Source organism: Rissa tridactyla, chromosome Z, assembly GCF_028500815.1.
Source record: "Rissa tridactyla isolate bRisTri1 chromosome Z, bRisTri1.patW.cur.20221130, whole genome shotgun sequence".
NCBI lineage: Eukaryota > Metazoa > Chordata > Aves > Charadriiformes > Laridae > Rissa > Rissa tridactyla.
Window position 1 is genome coordinate 1,538,893 of NC_071497.1, and position 20,701 is coordinate 1,559,593.

The 20,701-nt window shown below is 41.3% G+C and overlaps 1 protein-coding gene across 5 annotated transcripts in view; it reads left to right on the top strand.

The window, feature by feature from the left end:
* The window catches only part of SKIC3 (SKI3 subunit of superkiller complex), a 52,652-nt gene that overhangs the window by 19,388 nt on the left and 12,563 nt on the right, over window positions 1-20,701 (top strand). For all 5 annotated transcript variants that reach the window (XM_054185465.1, XM_054185466.1, XM_054185467.1 and 2 more), the window contains exons 19-35: window positions 2,432-2,534; window positions 3,358-3,534; window positions 4,488-4,632; window positions 4,798-4,876; window positions 5,000-5,061; window positions 5,186-5,242; window positions 6,687-6,755; window positions 8,544-8,618; window positions 9,249-9,390; window positions 12,610-12,703; window positions 13,265-13,342; window positions 14,642-14,766; window positions 15,611-15,734; window positions 18,400-18,618; window positions 19,419-19,491; window positions 20,214-20,267; window positions 20,379-20,490. In XM_054185465.1, coding sequence (XP_054041440.1) covers window positions 2,432-2,534; window positions 3,358-3,534; window positions 4,488-4,632; window positions 4,798-4,876; window positions 5,000-5,061; window positions 5,186-5,242; window positions 6,687-6,755; window positions 8,544-8,618; window positions 9,249-9,390; window positions 12,610-12,703; window positions 13,265-13,342; window positions 14,642-14,766; window positions 15,611-15,734; window positions 18,400-18,618; window positions 19,419-19,491; window positions 20,214-20,267; window positions 20,379-20,490 — 1,788 coding nt within the window. The remainder of the gene's footprint in view (window positions 1-2,431; window positions 2,535-3,357; window positions 3,535-4,487; window positions 4,633-4,797; window positions 4,877-4,999; window positions 5,062-5,185; window positions 5,243-6,686; window positions 6,756-8,543; window positions 8,619-9,248; window positions 9,391-12,609; window positions 12,704-13,264; window positions 13,343-14,641; window positions 14,767-15,610; window positions 15,735-18,399; window positions 18,619-19,418; window positions 19,492-20,213; window positions 20,268-20,378; window positions 20,491-20,701) is intronic.

Genomic DNA, 20,701 nt, shown 5'->3' on the forward strand with positions numbered 1-20,701 from the left:
TATAGCTGGGAGCGGAGAGAAATGGGGGAACTGGAACTCCTTTCTGGTGATAAAACTGTGATTCTCAAGATATAAAATATTGGGAGGGTATAAAATTTTGACAGCTAATGAATAATTGTTTGATTCACATTCTCCCTGCCACATAGTCTTTGGTCATTCTCCCCCCATACATCCATCTGAAATAGATGCTGCTTGCTACTGGTATGAATTTTTAAGTTAGAGTGTTCTTTCGTTGTGTTTAAGGCCTGTTGATTTTTTGGTGAATGTAAGCTGGTTCTTTTAAGGCTAAGTCAGAAGTGTTGGGTAACTATTGCAACAGTAAGTTTTTCACCTGAAAGGGCTACAGGGTGGTGGTCCCTTTACCTCCTCCAGAATAATTTTGTTGCTTGGAGTTTGCCAGACTAAAGTCACAGGGCAAAAGCTCCATGATGGATTTGAAGAGTATTGCAGACAGGCAGTTTTAGTAGGTGTTGGGCAAGAAAATGACAGCTGACAGCAGTAGCAGTTTCCAAAGGTGCTGTATAGAAGTGTGCGTGTGTGTATGGCTCTTTTAGTGTCTGTAGGTGATGGTTGACAGCTTTACCTGGAATAAAGTGCTTAGAGAGGATGTAAGCATGTGGTATCATGGTTTCCCCACATATACTTGCCTGTTTTCTTGAATCCCCTAAATCTTCTCTTGTAATCCCGTTCATCCTAATCTCTGATTCGTTAGTTCCAGATCCTACTTTGAGTCTTAAAACAATCTTCTTCTTAGAGTCTGTTTCATGTTTAGTCTGGTATGCTGTCTTTTGTAGGTCTTCCTAAAACTCTTTGAAACACACATCGGTATTCTTTTGGTAGTGTTCTGGTCAATTTAGACAGTTTCCGAATTGAGTTGTGGGAAGCATAGTCTCCTAGTACCTGAGAGAATAACTGTACTGATGTTACTTGAATGCATCATTTCGGTGTACTTTGTTTTTGTGTTACTAAATGGTATGTTTATTCTGCCTCTGCTCCAGCATATCTTTTGATGTGTAACTCTAGGGAGTAAAATCAATTTTGTTTTTAGATTACAGAGCTTCTTGACATCTGAGAAGCTCATCTTGGGACTCCTGTGTTGTCAGGACGAATACCTAGTGGGGACAAGATAAAGATGCTTGCAAAACATGACTACTGTGATTAGTAGTTTGGTGTAGGTATGATAGCATGAGAAAAGTAGCTTCAAAACTGAAAATAATACTGGGAATGAATGGTACTCATAGCCAGTGACTTACTGCCAGACAGAATTACTGCTGGTGCTAGCAAGACCATAAACCAAGCATCTTATTGGTTCCAAAACGCTAGAAATTGTGGCATTAGATGCAGTTCCTTTTTAGCAGTTGGATTTATTTCCCTATGTGGTGGGTTGACCTTGGTTGGACACCCGGTGCCCACCAAGCTGCCCCATCGCTCGGCTCCTCAGCAAGATGGGGTGAGGGAGAAAGTAAGATGGAAAAAACTTGTGGGTCAAGATAAAGGCAGTTTAATAAAGCAGAAGCAAAGGTCACACACGCAAGCAAAGGAAAACAAAAGTTCAATTCTGTACTCCCCATCAGCAGACGATGTCCAGTCGCTTCCCAGGAAGCAAGACTTCAGTACAACAGTGGTTGCTCCAAAAGACAAATGTTGTAATAACATTTGTTATATCCTCCTCCATTCTCTTAGTTTTTCTGGCTGGACAGATGTCATATGGCATGGAATATCCCTTTGGTCAGTGTGGGTCAGCTGTCCTGGCTGTGTCGCCTCCCAGGAACTCGCCCACCCCCAGGCTGCGGGTGAGGGGGAAGTCGGGGAGACAGCCCTGATGCTGTGAGCGCTGCTCAGCGATAACCACAACTCTGGGGTGTCACCAACACATTTCTAGCTAGCAAAGAGGGCTGTTATGGGAAAAAATTAACTCCATCTCAGCCAGACCTAATACACCATATGAAGTAAATTCTTATGTGAATAGGATTAAATAATGTTGGTTTCAAGTCTTATTCAAAGAAGACTTCCCCTTTTCCCTACCTTGACATTCCTTCTTCTTTTTGTGTTTTGGTAATAATTTTTGACTCCAGTGGACTGAAAGTTGGTGTATTAGTCAAAGACTTAACAATGCAGAGCAGATTTCTCATGAGTGCTTTGCTTAGTATTTAAGGACAAAACCAAAGCTTAAATGCTGTGGGTTTTATAATTAATTAGGTTTATTTTAATATTCAAATTATTCTACAGTTCACACTTCACAGGACAGGTTAAAAGCAAAGTCTCTGTTGTGAGCACTGTGGGTCTTTGATTTTTGGCATAACGTGTGCAGGATATAAATCTTTATATCAAGCAGAACACTGAGGAGGCTTCCACCCTCCCACCCCACCTCCTTTGTCAAGCATATCATCAAAGCATCTCTTCTCATGGACATATTTTCTCTTATTTTCAGGACTTGGTGAGTGCTATCTCATGCTGGCAAGATCAGCCCTTGATGACTATCTTGATAGGAAGGCTGTGGATTACATAGAGCAGGCTCTTGAATTTTTTACAAGGTTAGTACCTAAATATTCAGTTATTTGATTTCCACTGGGATTGTGGGTTCACAGGCAGAAGAATAAGATTTAAGTGTTTGAGGATTTTCAGTTAAACTAAATGGAATGGACCAGGCTTCTAATCTATATGTAAGAGTGTGTTTACTGAAAATGGTTTGAATAACACATTCTGGATTTAAGCTGCTTACATGAATGGTAATTACAGAGTTTGGCTTTTCTTTTTAAAGATACAGTGTCATTTGATTATAATACAAGTGTGAAATGACACACAGTTCTCTCCCGCTGTCCTCCGGTATATATGGGGCTGGGAGAAGGGGATTTGTATCAAAAATGGTGGATGAGAGGAAATTGTTCCTTCCTTCACTCCATCTTTTTGTTTTGCATTTCATCCAAAATGCTTTAGTGTCCTAAAGTAAACCTTGGGATTGCTTCTGTTACAGGTGAAGGTCCATCAGGTTTCTGCAGATGAGTAATGTCTTGTAATATAACATGGTAGTGCTCTGAAATGCAAGAGTGGGTGTAGTCAGCTGACATGTTGATATACAATGGCTAATTTTCAGAACTGACTTTTAGCACCAACAAAGTTGGGCTACATTGGCATTTTGTAGTTTCTCTTTTTGGGTTATTTTTAACCTTTTAGACCTATAGCTTGAATCAAAAGGTCATTTAGACCTATAACTGAATCAAAAATAAAATCAAACAGCTCATTGATTAATTAAATTTTAGTTTGCGCCACTCTTCAAAGTGGTAAACTTTCCTTTGGAAATGGATACTGAAGTGTCTGAGTAGGTGCTGTGTGGGTTTTCTCTATCATTAATTACAGGGCAACAAAGCTCCGTCCTGATGTCTCTTGCCTCTGGAAGCTGCTTGGAGATACCTGTACTAGTGTGCATGTTATTTCACCAACTAAAGTGAATGTTCAAGTTCTAGGATCCCTTCTGGGTAAAGATGCAGGCAAAGAGATGCTAAAGAAAAGTGAGCTGCTCAGACTGGGAGGAAGGTAATAATTTTTTATTGTTAAGAGTTGCTGTGCAGTTGGAGACTTGGGAAGTCTCAAGCATTCTAGACCATTTCTAGAAAATGAGAGACATGCTGATCTGTCAGCACCTGCCTATTGAGCAAAGATAAACGAGGTGGTACATAGACTCATACTTTTTCCAAATGACGCTGCTCATTTCAGGGTATCATTCCTGGATTGCTACAGTGGCTGTCAGCACTTCGTCTCTCACCTGCTCGTCTCCTTGTTTCTGTCTCCAGAGCATGGCTACATCCTGTCATTCAACAAATTGCGCCTCTTTAAATGGAATGGTTGCAGTAGTTGCTAACTAATTCTTCCAGGACTACCAAAGTCCAAGATAATACTTTAACTTTCCTTGTCTCTACTTCATTCTTATAAAAAAGTCATCAGTTCTTGCCCTAGATGTGGAGTCTAGAGTACATTGGAAGAGGAAATTCCTTGTTTCTGGCCCTGGAAGCTCATAATGGTAGAAAATATTTTTAGTATTTCTGTAGCCTCTTCTGTGGCTCCCTCTGAGCTTTGTGCAGTTGGATGTGTAAGGCAGGAAATGCAGCAGCTTAGTAAATCTCAACCAGGATGTAGAAAGTCAAATACTTCCTAGCGGAAGTCTCATTAACTGTAAAAATGACTGATGTTGGTTTTAAGTAAAAGCATGCATATCGCAACTGACACATTTTGATTTAATGCACATCTGTGGCTTCAAAACTGGTGGGCACTACAGACTGCCTTTAGACCAGGATAGATTCTGTGAAGGCAACTGGCTGAATGAAAATCACTTAGTTGTTGTTTGCTTTCCATTCCTGTCTGGTTTTGTTTGTATTTATGCACATTTGCTTGGTTTAGGTTTTTAAGCACACTCTTGAATGTTTTTTCAGCTTTCTGCTCTTCACGTAGAGAGGCTTGGAATAATGCTTCTGTGATTCATGTTTCTGTAGGTGTTACGGCAGAGCTTTAAAATTGATGCCTTTGCCTAGCATATGGTGTGATCTTGGAATAAATTATTACCGACAAGCAGAGGACCTCACAGCAGTGGGCACTGACATGAATGAGATCACTGAACTGCTAGAAAAGTCTTTACAGGTATTGCCTGTGTTTCCTGTTACATTCTTTAAAATTTAAACTGGCGTTGGTGTTTGTCTGCGTACTCTCTCTGTCCTCAATAAAACCTGCATCTTTGAGTAAGTAAGTGCATAGTCTTAATTTTCGCTCTTCTAGTGTTATAATCCACATTTGATTTTCTTCCAGTGTCTCAAAAAAGCTGTGAGGCTTGACAGCAAAAATCATCTTTGTTGGAATGCACTTGGCGTAGTTGCTTCCTGTAGTGGTAAGTTTTCAGCAAAACCCCTTGTTCCATAATGCCCTAAATTGGAAGGCAACTTCACTAATGGTGTTTATGAAATTCAGTTAGATCTAGCTCTCCTTTTTTCTTTTTTTTTTCCCCCCCCAGCTATTGGGAATTATGCTCTTGCTCAACATTCGTTCATCAAATCTGTTCAAGCTGAGCAAATCGTAAGTGCTGTAGGCAGCTGCCATCTGTTTCAAGTGGGCATTTAAAACTTTTTTCCCTTGATGCAGTGTTATTTTTGAATATAGTAATAATACATTGGTTTTAACTTTTATGTGTTCTGTCTAGAATGTTGTTGCCTGGACCAACTTAGGGGTTTTGTATCTGTCAACTGGAAACATTGAGGTAACTCTCTTTCCCATCCTCAAATATAGTTCCCCTTTCCATTTTTTTTTTTTTTTTTATTAAGGGAGTGTGTAGGGGTGGGAGTGTGGGCAAACAGTGAAAAATGTCCCTCTCAGATTCAAGAAGTGTAGTTCCTTTGAATGAAATAAAATTGGCACCTATACCTGACTTGAGGCATATAAATTAATTCAATATTTGTTCTGGAGGGGATAAGTGAACTTCTTTTGAATTGGTGAGGTTGCTTTCCAAGCAACTGGATGGAATGAAAAGTATTTGGAAGGACTGAGAAGTAGTTAATCAAACCAGTGCACACCAGATTTGACCAAGAACTCTTTTAATTGTAAGTCACAAGCGGAACTGTTGGTTTGAGTTTCCTGTAGGTAGCTACTTTCTGCTCATCAACGTGTCATATGATTTACTGTAATTCTGTGTAACCTTCACAGTTTCTTTGGAGAAAAATCAGAGTACATCTTAAGTGAAGTGCAGAGTTCTCATGCAGCTAAAACTACATCCTATCCTATTTGCTGGTCAGAATTGCAGAAGTTTTGTTTAATTGGAAATGGTCAGGATTATTTTAATAAAAATAACTTGATACTGCAAACTGCCTACTGCCAAGACTGCTGACGCAAAGACTTTGTACACCTTGTGGTACGTTGAGAAAGAAACTCTAAACATAAGCGTTCCATAGTGGAAAGATAATTTATGGGCGTTAATCAGTTTGAAAATGTGTTTGTTTAAGTGTTTGCATGAAGGAAAAGAAATTTCCAAAACTGGATCCTTCAAGAGTCAGATTTTAAGTATTTAAAATAATAATTATTTATGATAATAATTGTTATAAGAGATAATCTTAGAATGGTTTGGGTTGGAATGGACCTTAAAGCCCACCCAGTGCCACCCCCTGCCCTGGGCAGGGACACCTCCCACCAGCCCAGGTTGCTCCAAGCCCCGGCCAACCTGGCCTTGAACCCCTCCAGGGATGGGGCAGCCACAGCTTCTCTGGGCAACCTGGGCCAGGGGCTCACCCCCCTCACAGCAAACAATTTCTGCCTCACATCTCATCTCAATCTCCCCCTTTCAGTGTAAAACCCTTCCCCCTCATCCCATGGCTCCCTTCCCTGATCTAGAGTCCCTCCCCAGCTTTCCTGGAGCCCCCCTTTAAGTACTGGCAGGACTAATCTAGCTGCTGAACTGTTTTAAGAAGGAAGTGTATTTGGAAGGAAGGGGAACTTTGATCTTCTAAAGATTTTTTTTTTTTCCCTAAATAAGACTAAACTGGTTTATTTCTCTGGGCAATACATTGTTCTCTGTGTCACAGTAGGTGTTTTTAGTAGTGACCTAATTTTGTCCACGAAATCTCTTCCAATACTGCTGCATGTCAATACCTGTTTATACTCTAAAATGCTCCGTTACCATGCCAGTAGCACTGTTCTCTTTGGTTTTACAGCAAGCTCATGAAGCCTTCAAGATAGCCCAGTCGCTGGAGCCTTCTTACTTACTGTGTTGGATTGGGCAGGTAAGATGGCAAAAAATCACAATACTGTACACCAAAACCAGTTGTTAGTCAAAGAGGGGAGCTGAACTCCATCCCAATAGTTGGTGCTTTAGCATGTTCCTGAAAATTAAATGTTTTAAGTAAAAGGAGCTTCTGCTTCCCCTGAGTTTGGATGGGACCCTTTGTTTCCATGGTGGTAATACGATGGAAGGAAGCTGCGTTCATCAGATATCTTTACATAACATTTTTGTGGCTGATGTTGGGAGTTTTGTGAGAAATTAGCTATTAAAAAAACAATCACTGAGTGCTGAAGCTTTTTATTGAGCATTGTCAGCAGAACACCATCTTCATAAGGTGCTAGTTATTTCAGCTTCAGCTCTACCGCTGGCTCGTTATGTGGCACTGCATAACTCTCTTCTCAGCATACCCTTTCTAACGCCACTGGTAGAAATAGTAAGAATTTAATGTAAGAACTGCTTTTGTCCCAGGTACTTCTTGGGAGGTGCCTTCCTCCCCCTGGTATTGAGGGGGGCCATTGGTACGCTCCCCCTGCTATCTGGGCCATCTGCGAGTAGGAGAAATACTTGGGACTCATGCTTCTGTGATCACTACAGGTGTACTTCGTAATCCCATGCTACTGACCTGCTAATAATATCTAATTGAAGCTGGATTCTAGGGAAAAACTGGCACCATCACATGTTGAAATTCAGCTCCTATCAGATGTTGTTATAAGTTGTGCTAACATACACAAAGTCTTTGTTCTGAATAACGTAAAGGAGCATAAGAAGACCTTAAGTTTCACCGATACAGTGGAAGCTGCCTGTGCTCCCTTTAATTGCGTTCATATTATTCTTAAAACCAATGTTTTGTGGAGAGTATGAGGAAAAGAAAGTGTCTTTATGTTAAATGCTTGTTAGAGGAGAAGCTGCTGCCCGAGCATTGACACCCATCCCACAAGTGTCACACACACACACCCCCGAGTCTGTCAGTGCTGGGATGCCGCCGAGGGGCCCCTTCCCACTCCACACACAGACAGACGCTCTCAGGCGCTCCCTCGTTCTTCAGGCGCCACCCAAGGTTTCCTGCAGCAGAGTCTCAGACGCTGACTTTATAAAAACAAGTAATGGAATTGACAGGTCCGGCAGCGAGGTCAGCCCGGGCTGGTGCCGCCGGAGAGGGACGTTGAACAAAGAAGCCCCCGGGCATTTATACCCCTGGATCTCCACCCGCCCCTCAGGCGCTCTTCGCGCGTCTTTGAGCCCAGTGGTGGTGTTTGGTCTGGGGTCTTCTGACACCTTCTGGGATTCTTTTTCTGTGTCCAAGCCGGCCGTTGGCTGCTCTGATCTTGTTGATTTGCAGCTTCTGCGGGGGGTTGTCGCCTCCCGATCTTCTGCTTTATGCTTCTTGTGCACCTGCGCTCGCCACCAGAACGTGGGGACCTGAAAAGTCCCAGACTTAGGGAAAAACACTGCCAACACTTCGGTGTGATACCAGCATTTTTCTTACAGTGACAAACTAAACGCAGCACTGCACCAGCTGCTAGGAACATTACTAAGACAAATAGCTCTGTTGCAGCCTAAAGGCTTCAGCAAAGCTGGCCGTTCGTGCTAAGTAAAGCTAGGCAAACAGAATAAGCACACCCTGTTATAACCATAAGTAATTCAGTTTAATTAAAACTTACTTATGTAAGCTAAACAACTAGTATCTCTCAACATGCCTAAGATGTTAAATGCCTGTCGTGTGCGGAGTTTCTTGTCAATGCCGTAATTTCTAAAGTACCTGACCACAGCAACTCTTGCTTCTCTGTAGGCTCTTATTGCAGAGAGCATAGGCAGCTACGATACTATGGATCTCTTCAGGCACACAACTGAACTCAGTATGCATGTAAGTATAGCAGTTGTACTGTCTTGAAGTTTCTGCATATCTAATCTCTTTATTAAGTGATGTAATTTTGTAAAAAATAGGCATGTCTTGAATGATGAAACGGTTATGGTCATGTTCTGGATGAGATTGTGTGACTGCCTTGTTGTTGTTCCTGGCCTGTGCGGACATGGAATAGGAGGAATTATTTTATTAAATGCTTTAGTCCCAGTGGTCCAAGAAATCAGCTCTGTAAGTCATGAAAAAGCTTTCTTGGTGTTCCACAGAACTGCACAGAGATCAAATGTGTAAATTATAACAATTCCAGGAGAGAGCAAGGATATTGCCAGTACCCGAAGTTCTAAGAAAGTGGAGGACTTTACATTCTCATATAGCTTTTTTCATCTGTCATCCCTCCAGTGGTGCAGCAAGTGATATTTTAGTGTAAGAATTCTCTTTGCCCAAAGGACAAATTAAAACTCTGTGGGGAGTAATTCAGTTTGGTGTTTTCTTCTCCTGCTTAACACTAATGCATATTTTTAGCCAAGACTCTACCTTAAAACACACAACTGTTATTATAATCATTAATTATTTCACTGTTGCTTGAGCAGGCTTAATGACTCCTATTTGGGTTTTTTTTGTTTGTTTCTTGAGACTGAGGGAGCAAAAGGTTATGCCCACTGGGTATGTTCAACGCTGCAGGATAAAAGCAACAGAAACACTGAACTATATCTGTACAACATTGTTCAAATGAATGCTGTTCCAGCAGCCCAGGTGGTCATGAGCAAATATACAGGTAGGTAATCTAAATGCGTCATTAACCTGTCAAGCCTAAGAGATGCATGAATGAATGGATGCATGTATACTAGTTCTATCAAAGAGTAATCTGGCAGGGTTAGGGAGGGGCTTTTGAACTGAGTAAGTAAGTAAACAAAACAGGGTAAGTGCGCCACTGATTTTTAATTCTTTTTTTTTCTTATCACACAAAGATGAAATAGATGTCAGTTCTATCTTCCTACTTGTTCCAACAGATTTTGTTTCAAAGACCAATCAAAGTAAGGATCAAAGTGGAGCCTTGTCATGCTTGTCATCAGGTGTTTGCCATCAGACTTCCTTTGGGTGTGTCGGTGGAGATAGATGCTCGCTCCTCCACCCCTGCACCATGGTGTTTGTCAGAAGCCAGCTCCTGGGTGCTGTGCAACTCCACAATCTCAAGCATATGATTGTGTTAACCTTGAGTAGGAGACAGACCGTGTTCTTAGGCATGGTTTGTGGCTTCCCTGTTGGGGTAGGCTTGTGTATGTCTAGCCTGGAAGGTAGAGCAAGTATAGATTTTCATAAAATCATACAATAGTTTGGGTTGGCAGGGACCTTTTAAAGGCCATCTAGTCCAACCCCCTGCAATGAGCAGGGACGTCTCCAACTAGATCAGGTTGCTCAGAGCCCCCATCCAGCCTGACCTGCAATGATGGATGGGGCATCCACAACCTCTCTGGGCAACCTGGGCCAGGGGCTCACCACCCTCTAGCATAAAAAATGTCTTCCTTATATCTAGTCTAAATCTTCCCTCTTTTAGTTTAAAGCCATTACGCCTTGTCCTGTCACAACAGGCTCTATGAAAAGGTTTGTTCACACTTTTCTTAGAAGCCCCCTTGTAAGTACTGCAAGGCCACAAGAAGGTCTCCCTGGAGCCTTCTCTTCTCCAGGCTGAACCCGCCCAGCTCTCTCAGCCTGTCCTCACAGCAGAGGGGCTCCAGCCCTCCCAGCATCTCCGGGGCCTCCTCTGGCCCCGCTCCAACAGCTCCGTGTCCTTCTGCTGTTGGTGCCCCAGAGCTGGAGGCAGCACTGCAGGGGGGTCTCACAGAGCGGAGCAGAGGGGCAGAATCCCCCCCTCGCCCTGCTGCCCACACTGCTGGGGATGCAGCCCAGGCTGCAGGGGGTTCCTGGGCTGCCAGCGCGCATTGCCAGCCCATGGCCAGGTTTTTACTCACCAGTACCCCCAAGTCCTTCTTGGCAGGGCTGCTGCCCATCCCTTCATCCCCAGCCTGTATTAATATCAGGGGTTGCCCCAGCCCAGCTGCAGAACCCTGCTCTTGACCTTGTTGAACCTCATAAGGTTCACAGGGACCCACTTCTCCAGCCTGTCCAGGTCCCTCTGGATGGCATCCCATTCCTCTGGCGTGTCACTGCACCACTCATTTTGGTGTCACCAACAAACTTGCCGAGGGTGCACTTTATCCCACTGTTCATGTCATTGATGAAGATATTGCGCAGTACTGGTCCCAGTATGGACTCCAGAGGGACACCACTTGTCACCAGTCTCCATCTGGACATTGAGCCGTTGACGACTACCGTCTGGATGCAACCATCCAACCAATTCCTCATCCACCAAACAGTGCACCCATCAAATCCATACCTCTCCAATTTAGAGAGAAGGATGTTGTGGGGAGCTGTGTCAAAGGCCTTACAGAAGTCCAGATGGACGACATCCGTGACTCTTCCCTTGTCTGCTGATGTACACAACTCCATTATAGAAGGCTACTGGGTTGGTCAGACAGGACCTGTCCCTGGTGAAGTCACACTGGCTGTCTCGAATCGCCTCCCTGTCCCCCATGTGCCTTAGCACAGCTTCTAGGAGGATCTGTTCCATGGTCTTCCCAGGCAGAGGTGAGGCTGACAGGTCGCTAGTTGCCAGGATGCTGCTTTCTACCCTTTTTAAAAGCAGGCGTAATGTTTACCATTTTTCAGGCACCAGGGGCTTCACCTGACTGCCATGACTTTTCAAATATCATGGAGAGTGGCTTGGCAACTACATCAGCCAGTTCCCTCAGGACTCTGGGGTGCATCTCATCAGGTCCCATAGACTTGTGTATGTTCAGGTTCCTCAGGTGGTTGCTCCTCCAGTGCTGCCTTGCGGTCCATCCACTCAAGAGGTGTGGGGAGAGAGGCTGCCAGTGAAGACTGAGGCAAAATGTTGTTGAGTCCTTCAGCCTTCTCCTCACCCGTTGTTACCAGCTTGCCAGTCCTGCTCATCAGGGAGAGTGTGCTTTCTTTGGCCTTCCTTTTTTGGCTGACGTACCTGTAAAAGCCCTTATTATTATTCTTTATGTGCCTTGCCAAGTTCAGCTCCAGCTGCGCCTTGGCCTTCCCGACCCCATCCCTACACAGCTGGGCAGCCTCCCTGTGCTCTTCCTAAGGTACTGCCGCCTGTGCATCTCCTTCTTCCCTTCAGTTTGACCAGCAGGTCTCGACTCAGCCGTGCTGGTCTCTTGCCCTCCTTTCCTGATTTCTTACACCTGGGGATGGAGAGCTCTTGTCTAAGGAAAGCGTCCTTAAAGCTCTGCCAGCTCTGTTCTGCTGCCGTGTCCCTGAAGGCAGTTTCCCAGGGGGTCCTATTGACTAACTCCTTGAACAGCTCTGTTCCTGACTTCTGACAGCTGCAAAATAAGGTGCAAGCACTTAAAATGAGATAAATGTGAGACTGTATTTCTTTTGTCTGTGAAATCCCGGTTCTCAAACAGACTGTGGGAGGGGCCTATGTGATCCTTCCTTGCCTGGGAAAAGGGTTAGAAGTCTGAGGTGAGATGACAGCTCACGAATCTGTGCTTTAGCTACTGACAAGCTTTTCAAAGTTGTAGTATTAAAAATAAACCATAAGATTCTACTAGTATTTTAGTAGAGTAAATACAATATAGATACAAATAAATACAAAACAGAGTTTCCTATTTTATTACAAAAAACCTCAAACCACTGCAGGCTGAAAAACTTAAAATATATTGAGTGCATTAATGCTGTGTCATAAGATTTGAAATGTTTCTGAGCTAACCTGATGTCATGTTGTGGGTCCTCATCTCTCTATTTGCCTGCAGCCTGTCAAAATGATTCCAGTGAACAAATGACAGAAGCAGTTGGCAAAGTGTTTTGTATATACGCGTAGACTGTAGCATCAAGGAGGCAATGTTTTTGTAACACTTTTTCACAGCTCTTTTTCATCATGTTCTCCTACATTTTCTAGAAAGAAATCCAGACGATGCATCTGCTTTCACAATGCTTGGTTATTTGAATGAGTATCTGGATCTAAAAAGGCAGGCGGCAGATGCCTATGAGAGGTAAAGTATGCACCCTGAAAAGTTTACTGATAGAAGCTCCTTGACCTTTTTTCCATGCACCATCTGAAAAACTGAAGGATTTTTCTTCTCTCAATTCAACAGTACATTTCAACTAAGTGTACTGTAAGGGAAGGTGTGGGCATGTTCTTGTATCAAATTTGGACATGCAAAAAGCAACTGGAGAAGTAAAGGCATTCCAATGCTTGCATGTCTCACCTGGAAATTTAGCTAATTCACTGTGTGGGATTTAAGTGAAATTTTGGGTGTTAGTAAGCTTGGTTTTAGTTTTGGTCTCTACCCTATTCTAATTAACGGAGGCGGTTGGGCTTTGTTGGTTTTTTTTCTTCTCTCTATTCAAATGGTAGGGGGAGGTGGTGAAGGGCACCGTGTTTGGTGAACACGTTTGCTGATGCATTAGAACAGTAAAATATGCTCTTTTTGTGCTTAATTGTCATAGAAAAGCTTTGTCATAAAACATTTATCCATTCTGCTCCATAACTATTTTCAAAATATGCATGTTATAGTCAGATGGTAATTATTCTTAATTGTGGTTATTTTCAGGGCAGCTTCATTGCTGAAGAACTCTGAGGATACTGAGAAATACCACATGGCAATGCAAAACTATGGCAGGTCACTGTGGTAAGTGTTTGTTGACAGATTTTCACAACCTCTGACTTCAGCTTTGGGTCTAGCAAATGCAGTGGCACACGTGTGAGGCTGAAAGGTGATCGCTAAAAAATAGTCTATTAAACGTCATTCTTAATTGTAGACAGGTTTCACTGAATTTTGTATGTGCTGCAGAAATGGGTAGTGTATTTAAAAAATAAAAAAATAAAAAATATATACCAGATTGCAAGGTATTATTGCAAGGAATTACTGTATGTCTTCACAGTTTATAACATATCAATGATTCCCTTATCCTTAGCTTGGTACTTAAGTGCCTTAACATAGTCTACACAATGTAGCTGTTACATGGTCTCCAGAATAAATTAGGCTTTTTATGAGCTCCCCATTTGATATATGTAGTAGGCTTAATCAGAATAAAATAGCTGCTTTAGGGTTTATTTGAAATTCCCTCTGCCTGCCCTTGGATTTTGTGTTGACTTGTACAACCTGAAGCGAGTGGGGTTGGGGTGCTGTGTACATGGTCTTTCTGCCGATGGCTGTCTCTGCTACAGTCCTACTCACAGTTCTAAGTTCTCTTTACAATTCCCTTCTGCTTCTCAGGGAATGCAGGACATAGGTTTTAACAGATGAAGAGTTTCAAGCTTCTCTTTGACGTTAGATAGCTCAAGCTCTGCTAATTAGATATTTGTGAGCTTTCTAAGGAAAGTTCATATATTCTTCAGTTTCTGTACCTGACACTGGAACTTCTAGGCTGTGATAATGCATTCTTTAACTTCAGGGAAGATTTTTAGAAGCAAATCTTCTGAAGTTTCCTGTAGTCTCACATCCAAGCTGTATGTGTGGTGATTCCTGTGTGCAACTTGCACAAGAGCAAAGCGCCAGTAAATAATAACTAGTTCTAATAAACTCAGTCCTGTATAATTTCTGCCATAGTGGTCTTAGAACAAGAATACTGTATGTCTGCCTGTATGTGCATTTGCCTGTCTGTGTGAATGCATGCTTTGATTTGCTTTTTTCGTATTTCTCCTTTGCCCACTCCATTGTGTTGACCATTAGGTCACATAGCCGACATGCAGATGGAGAGGATTTTTTTGTATCAATTGTTCTTCACGCAACAGATAGTTGGAGAGAGTAACAGCTATAACAGAAGGATAGTGAGGAATATTGCACATTCTTGTCCTAATCTTCTTTTCCAGGTGTCTGCTTACAACTGCTGTGGAAAAGAGGATGCTGATCGGCAGGGCCAGCTTGTCTGAATCACAGCAGCTGTTGCTACATCCTTCATACCAGTGACTGTTTTTGTTTTTACAGTGCCCTTGGTCAGTGTGATAAGGCCATTGAGGTTTACACATCCATACCCCTAACTGAGTTTGATGCCATTGTGGGGATAGCGTTAGCCTACTTCAAGAAAGGACTCTTACAAGAAAGTATGAAAGGTAAGTGTCTGCCAAATTCAAAATGTTATGGGACATTTCTCTTGAGATTAATTTTAACAAAATTTGTTTGTCTGACCAACCTAGCTGTAGTTCACTCTTTCAGTCCTAATGCATAAGTACAATTTCCACAACTATTTTAATCATTAGGCTGTTCAGCAGGGTGCTAGAACTATTCAAATGTGCAAAGGGAAGCTACATTTCTTCACATGTTTAATTCTTGTTCGTTAAGCTGTTGTGCACTTAGCTTCCCTTGTTCTCAAATGAAATGGCTTTCCTGGAAAAAATCAGTTCTTAGTAGGAGATTAATGTGTTGCTCAAAGCACTTTATCTTTAATGATAAATATAAGTGCTGTGTTGTCATGTTCTGCAGTGCTAAGATGTGAGACTTCACAAAATGGGATACTGAATTGTCAGCGTAGAAGTGTAAGCACTCGCAAAGGAGCAGACAGCATTTTAAATAACTCTTAGTTTTTAACTGGACGATGTGTGAGCATCTGAAGTACTATTTCATAAATAAACTATCACAGGGGAGTATTTATACGGTACTCTTTCAGGCTTTTTCTGGATATCCCAACACTGCTTTTGAGTTTTCTTTCCACTTGATACGTATTAAACTCCCAGGCTCTAAACAGCCCTGTAAATCTGGCGTTTCCTAGCGTACAGTTATTTCCAAAGTCTTAGTCACCTTCTTTTGTCTTCTGCCTATGATTTGATGTGTGAAAATATATTGAACCTGAAGGCAAAGTGCCTCTGTGTGTGTTCTGATATCATTCCTTTCGAGAGGCTTTATAAATGTTGTAGTTTTTTCTCTTAACTTCAATTCTGAGTCTTGACTTTTTACCAGCCTATGAAAAAGCCTTGTCTGTTGCTGAGTCTGAACAAGATAAAGCACATATCCTGACTGCCTTGGCAATAATAGAATATAAACAGAATAAAGTGGATGCTGCGAAGACACTGCTGTTTAAATGGTGAGTGGAGGGAATAATAATCAGTATATGATGATATATTGTACTGCTGAATCCTCAGATTTACTTTTTGGGGGATCTCAGGTGGATATTTTCTTTTAGTGTTGCAGACTAAAAACAGGAGTGGATGCAGTGTTCTTTTAAGCTTATTCATGTGATATGTCTGGGGTTTTTTATGGCCTATGTCTTCTTCCATATCCTTAAAGCAGTATGGAGCGGAAGGGTTAGTGGGATGGGCAGGTTGGATGTCTAATATCCTTGAATGGTAGTCTTGATAGGTCATCTTTTAAGAGACTGTTAATCTGTAGTTGTCACAGGCATTGGGCAGTGTTTTTTTGCTCTTTAGCTGTAAGAAGTCTAGATGACCAATGAAAACAATTTCAGTTTAAATAGTCAGAAATCTCCCGAACAATTGTGTTCCAAGCGTCATAGACCAGGGCAGTCTTGTAGCTTACCCATGAAAAGAAACAGATCTATATCAGTTGTTCACTTAAGTCATGAATGTCTTTTTTTTTCAGAGTTGTGGAGGCTAAAAGCCCATGCGTCATGGTTAGTCTCCTGGTAGCTATGGATTAAGAGCTAACATCTCAGCCTCTCAGGATCAGCTTTCTGTCAGTAGAGAAGTCCAGTAGTGTCTGAACGGTCTCCGTCTTGCCAGCAGATTCCTGAAGTTACTGAAATAGCGAAGGTCCATGACCTAGTACACTCTAAATCCTGAGTAACTGATGATTAAGTAGCTAGGAACCTGATATTTCCTACATCCTATTAGTCACCGACTTCTACTTTTGTTATAAACATCAACAATGAGAGTTCTCTAGATGATGTTAGTTGTTTGTGTTTAAAGAAAAAAAAAAAAGTAAATGGTTTAGGAAAGTAACACTACAGTGAATATGGCTAGATCTGTGTTGGAAGCACAGTGCTGCAAAGGTCGATTTTAGTAACAAGAACAAAAATGGTGCATTCTAGTCCAGTAGAGAGATGTCCCTGTTGACTGGAATTCATGCTAGATGACTTAAAGGGCCTGAGAAGGACCTTGAACAAGAAGCTGCCCTTCTTTTCTCACGGCAGCTTGGCACAGGGATTTTTAGCAGTGAGTATGTTTTTATAGCTAATATGATAAAATCTCACTTCTTACTTGTCTAAGGGCAGCACTTTTGTACCAGATAACACAGTGCTGGCTATTTAAGATTATGTTTAACAGGTGCTAGGGACTGAAAACAAAACGGAATCAGATGTTTACATTCTTGTCTTTTTTTGAAGGTGTTGTGGTTTGAGGTAAAACAGAACCAATTTTCTGATTTGTAATTTTACTTTTTAGCTGGGCCTCTTCTAACTGACTAAAGTCTGAAATTAACACCATATTGTTCAGACACTGTTCACTGTCAGAGTGATAAGACCTGATTATACCAAGGAACGGGATGCGCAAAGGCTCTTGCTTAGACTTATCGCTATAACAACCAAGGTCAGCTAACTTCGCCGTTTGCCCCGTTAGAGGGCCAGAAGGGGAAAAGGGCAGAGGGGTCCCACCTATAGGGAGGAGCAGATGGGACAGGTGACCCAAAACTGACCAACAGGGTATTCCATCCCATCTGCATCAAGCTCAGTGTAAAAGCTGAGGGATCAAAGGGGCAAAGGGGACTCTGTCTCGTTTTTTCTTCTTTTCAAAAGTAATCATTAGAAGCTTGATTAGGAGCCTTTAGTCATCTGATAAGTGAAAATAAGCAGCACTTCATTCGGTAGTTATGTTTAGGACATTACAGTGAAGTAACTCCAAATTACTGCTGCCATGCCCTGTTTTGTTATTTGCCTCCATTCAGTTTATATTGCAATGTATTGAATTGCCTTTATTGTTAGAACATCTCCAACTAGTTACATCAGTTCAGGTCTTTGATTCTCATTGTACTGAGCTCACTGTTTGTTTTCACCAGAGTTGAAGATCAGGGGATTAATTTAAGAGTTCTCCAACTATGCTAGGAAAATATACTGAAAAAAAATCAGTAAGTGTATCTAGTAGGTCTCCAATAAAGCTTGGGAATACTATTGATATCAGGAACTGCCTCTCATAATGAAATGAGTGGAACAATGCAACTGACACTGGTACTAAAACTAGATGGTGGAAAGCATGCTCAAAGTACCTTACACTGGAACAAATCTTGATGTAAACCAAGGCATAGTTTCTCAGAACGTGCGTGTTCTCAGAAAGAGCAGTTCTATGCAGCAGGCTCATTTCTGTCTTTTTTCTTCCTGGATTTCTGTTGCAAAGTTGTAAATAGGCAGACTACAACTCTGTTTTGATACGAGTTAGAAGTATAAATGTCTTCAAGAAAAGAAAATAGTTGTCAGTGTTAGTTGTCTCTTACCATTCATTTTATGGATGCTGCTGAAGGACAATTAGTGTGCCATAAGCTTGCCAAGTAGCTATATGTTATAAACTTGAGTGCTGAAATGGCACATAAACGCTGCTGTTTTCCATATCCTGAGACCTCAAGGATACTGATCTAGCTTGATCCAGAATCCCCCAGTGAGAGGCTGTTAATTCTGTATACCATACAGGATACATAGGAGCAAGGGGACTTAGTTGTTTACATTACAAACTTACTGTAATGTAAACAGTAAGTTTGATTTGTGCTCCAAAATAGTGTCTCCTTCCCTCCCTCTGATTCAACAGCTCATTAAAGGAACCTAGTACGGAAAGTCTGAAGGCTTTGTGTACACTAGGACTGGTAAAGCAGGATGCTACGCTTGCGACAGCAGCCCTAAAAGAATTACTGAAGCATGAAAAAGGGGACGATAGGATTTATGAGAGGTGCCTTATTGCATGTGCTGTTTATGCATTGCAAGGTAGAAATGTGGAGGTCCAGAGAGAAGTCTCCAAAGCAATACACAGGTATGTATTTTGTCTTTCTTTAGATTGCCTTGTAAATGTATTGCTTTTGCTAACATTGAATAGTAAGCAGACTTCTGTTCACTTGCAGCATTCTTCTAAAAAAAAAAATTGTTTTTCAAATGTGAAGCGTTCACTTACAGTTGTAGCATCAGCTGTCAGAAGCTTGCTTTCCGATTTGTGGGATCAAATGGCAGAAGTTTCATGGCTTGTTCGAGCGTTTCTGATTTTATTTTGGAGGCTTCTTTGGTAGCTACATCAGTTCACTGCTCCTGTGAAAGCATTTTTCATCATCTGTAGCAAAACCTTCAACGTAGAAAAGTCTCTGGGGCTCTTGTTTAATATTTAACACCCTCTGAAGCTGTTCATTCTGTTAGCTAAATGTCTCGGTTTAAATGTTTTAGCCTCAGCATTCTAAAAAGGGGGAACCTTAATCGATGCCTTTAAGCAATACACACCTCATAGTTTCTCCAAGTGTTTTTTGAAAACTATGCAAATTGTTTTTCTTCAACTGCAATTAAAATTCCTCATTCTTCACAGTATGAGGACAAGACCTGTACTCCTAAAGTTTGTTTTCTTCCCATGAGTATTGATATGCATATTGTACACTTTAGTTCTTTAGCCAGACGCATAACTTCAATTTTGTGTTGTTTATGTTAAATCTGCTTCTATTTTCAACCATACTGCGTTGTTTTCTTAATAGAAAAATACCCATTTGGGATTTATAGCAACTGTCTGCCGAGTGGTGCAAGACCAGGTTCGTATCTAAACCAGAAAGTCTAATATCCTTGTTCTCTTCCCAGTAACCCTGATAATCCTGCCCTCTGGTCTCTTCTGTCTCGACTAGTTCCACTGTATGCATCACAAAAGGCAAAAGTAAGTGCATTACTGTAATGCTTGCGTGCTCTTCACATCCTGAATAGTCAGTGTTGTTTCTTAACCAAAAAAAAAACCCCACCCTTCGGTACATGGACTTTCACTAGTGAATTTGAAAACTTAAGTTTTACGTACTCGAGCACATAAGGAGCAAGGCACAGGTACATACTGAAGTTACATACCCAATTATTTCCAACTTTCATGGGGTAGCAATTCTTTTGTCTTCTTGAAATAAATTTACGGGAAAAATCTGCTAGAATTATTGCAACATGAGAAGAATGTACTATGTATAATTTTTTGTTTAGTTTTATACATAAGTAAGTGTGTATATAAATATATATTAAGATTTATGTATGTTGAATGTGGTTAATCTAGTTTCACTTTTCACGTTAGCCAGTATTTCCTTGATGCTTTTATGCTTATTATTAGTTCTTTTCCAAATAACTTAGCACTTCTCTCTTAATTTGTGTCAATTATGTAAACAGAAATAGCACCTGAAAACAAACCCCTTTCTAAAATTATAAACACAACATATGTATAAGCTTTAATCCTGAATGTCTCTGCCTAATTCTTTATAAAGAGAACGTGCTGTAGGCAAGGAAAGGATCTCATTGTGCAAACTTTTTGTTTCTGATTAACAAGATACAAAATGTAATATAAAGATCTTTTTATAAAATCAGTCATATAACCAAATCAATTATTTATTTTTTTTAATCTTACAGGGGGGAGCTGTGGCAGGAACCATTGCACATGTACTTGATGTAAACCATGGAAAGGTTTGGCTTTCTTAAAATGCAGACTTTATAATTCCATAAACAACCCTAAAATTAATTCCATCTGATCACTTATAAAAGCAACTTAACACTATAATACGTTCTGTTTTGTAGGAAGTCCTGCTCAATATTGCAGTTAACCAGTTGGCAGCAGGATGTCACATGTTAGAAGATGAGAAAAACAATCCCCTGAAAAATATTCAGAAGGCAATCCACCTCTGTCCAGGTTACTCTTGTTCTCAAACACAGTAGTGTTTTTTTTTACCCATCAGAAACAAAATTACTGTGCTAACAAAAAAAATCTACTTTTCTTGGGTTGTTTTGTTGTTTCTTGGGCTTTTTTTGTTGTTGTGTATGTTTTGTGGAGAATGCTTAGAGTTGAAATCTTAACTGTCATTCCAAGTCTAGACATGGGGAATTAAACCACACAACAATAA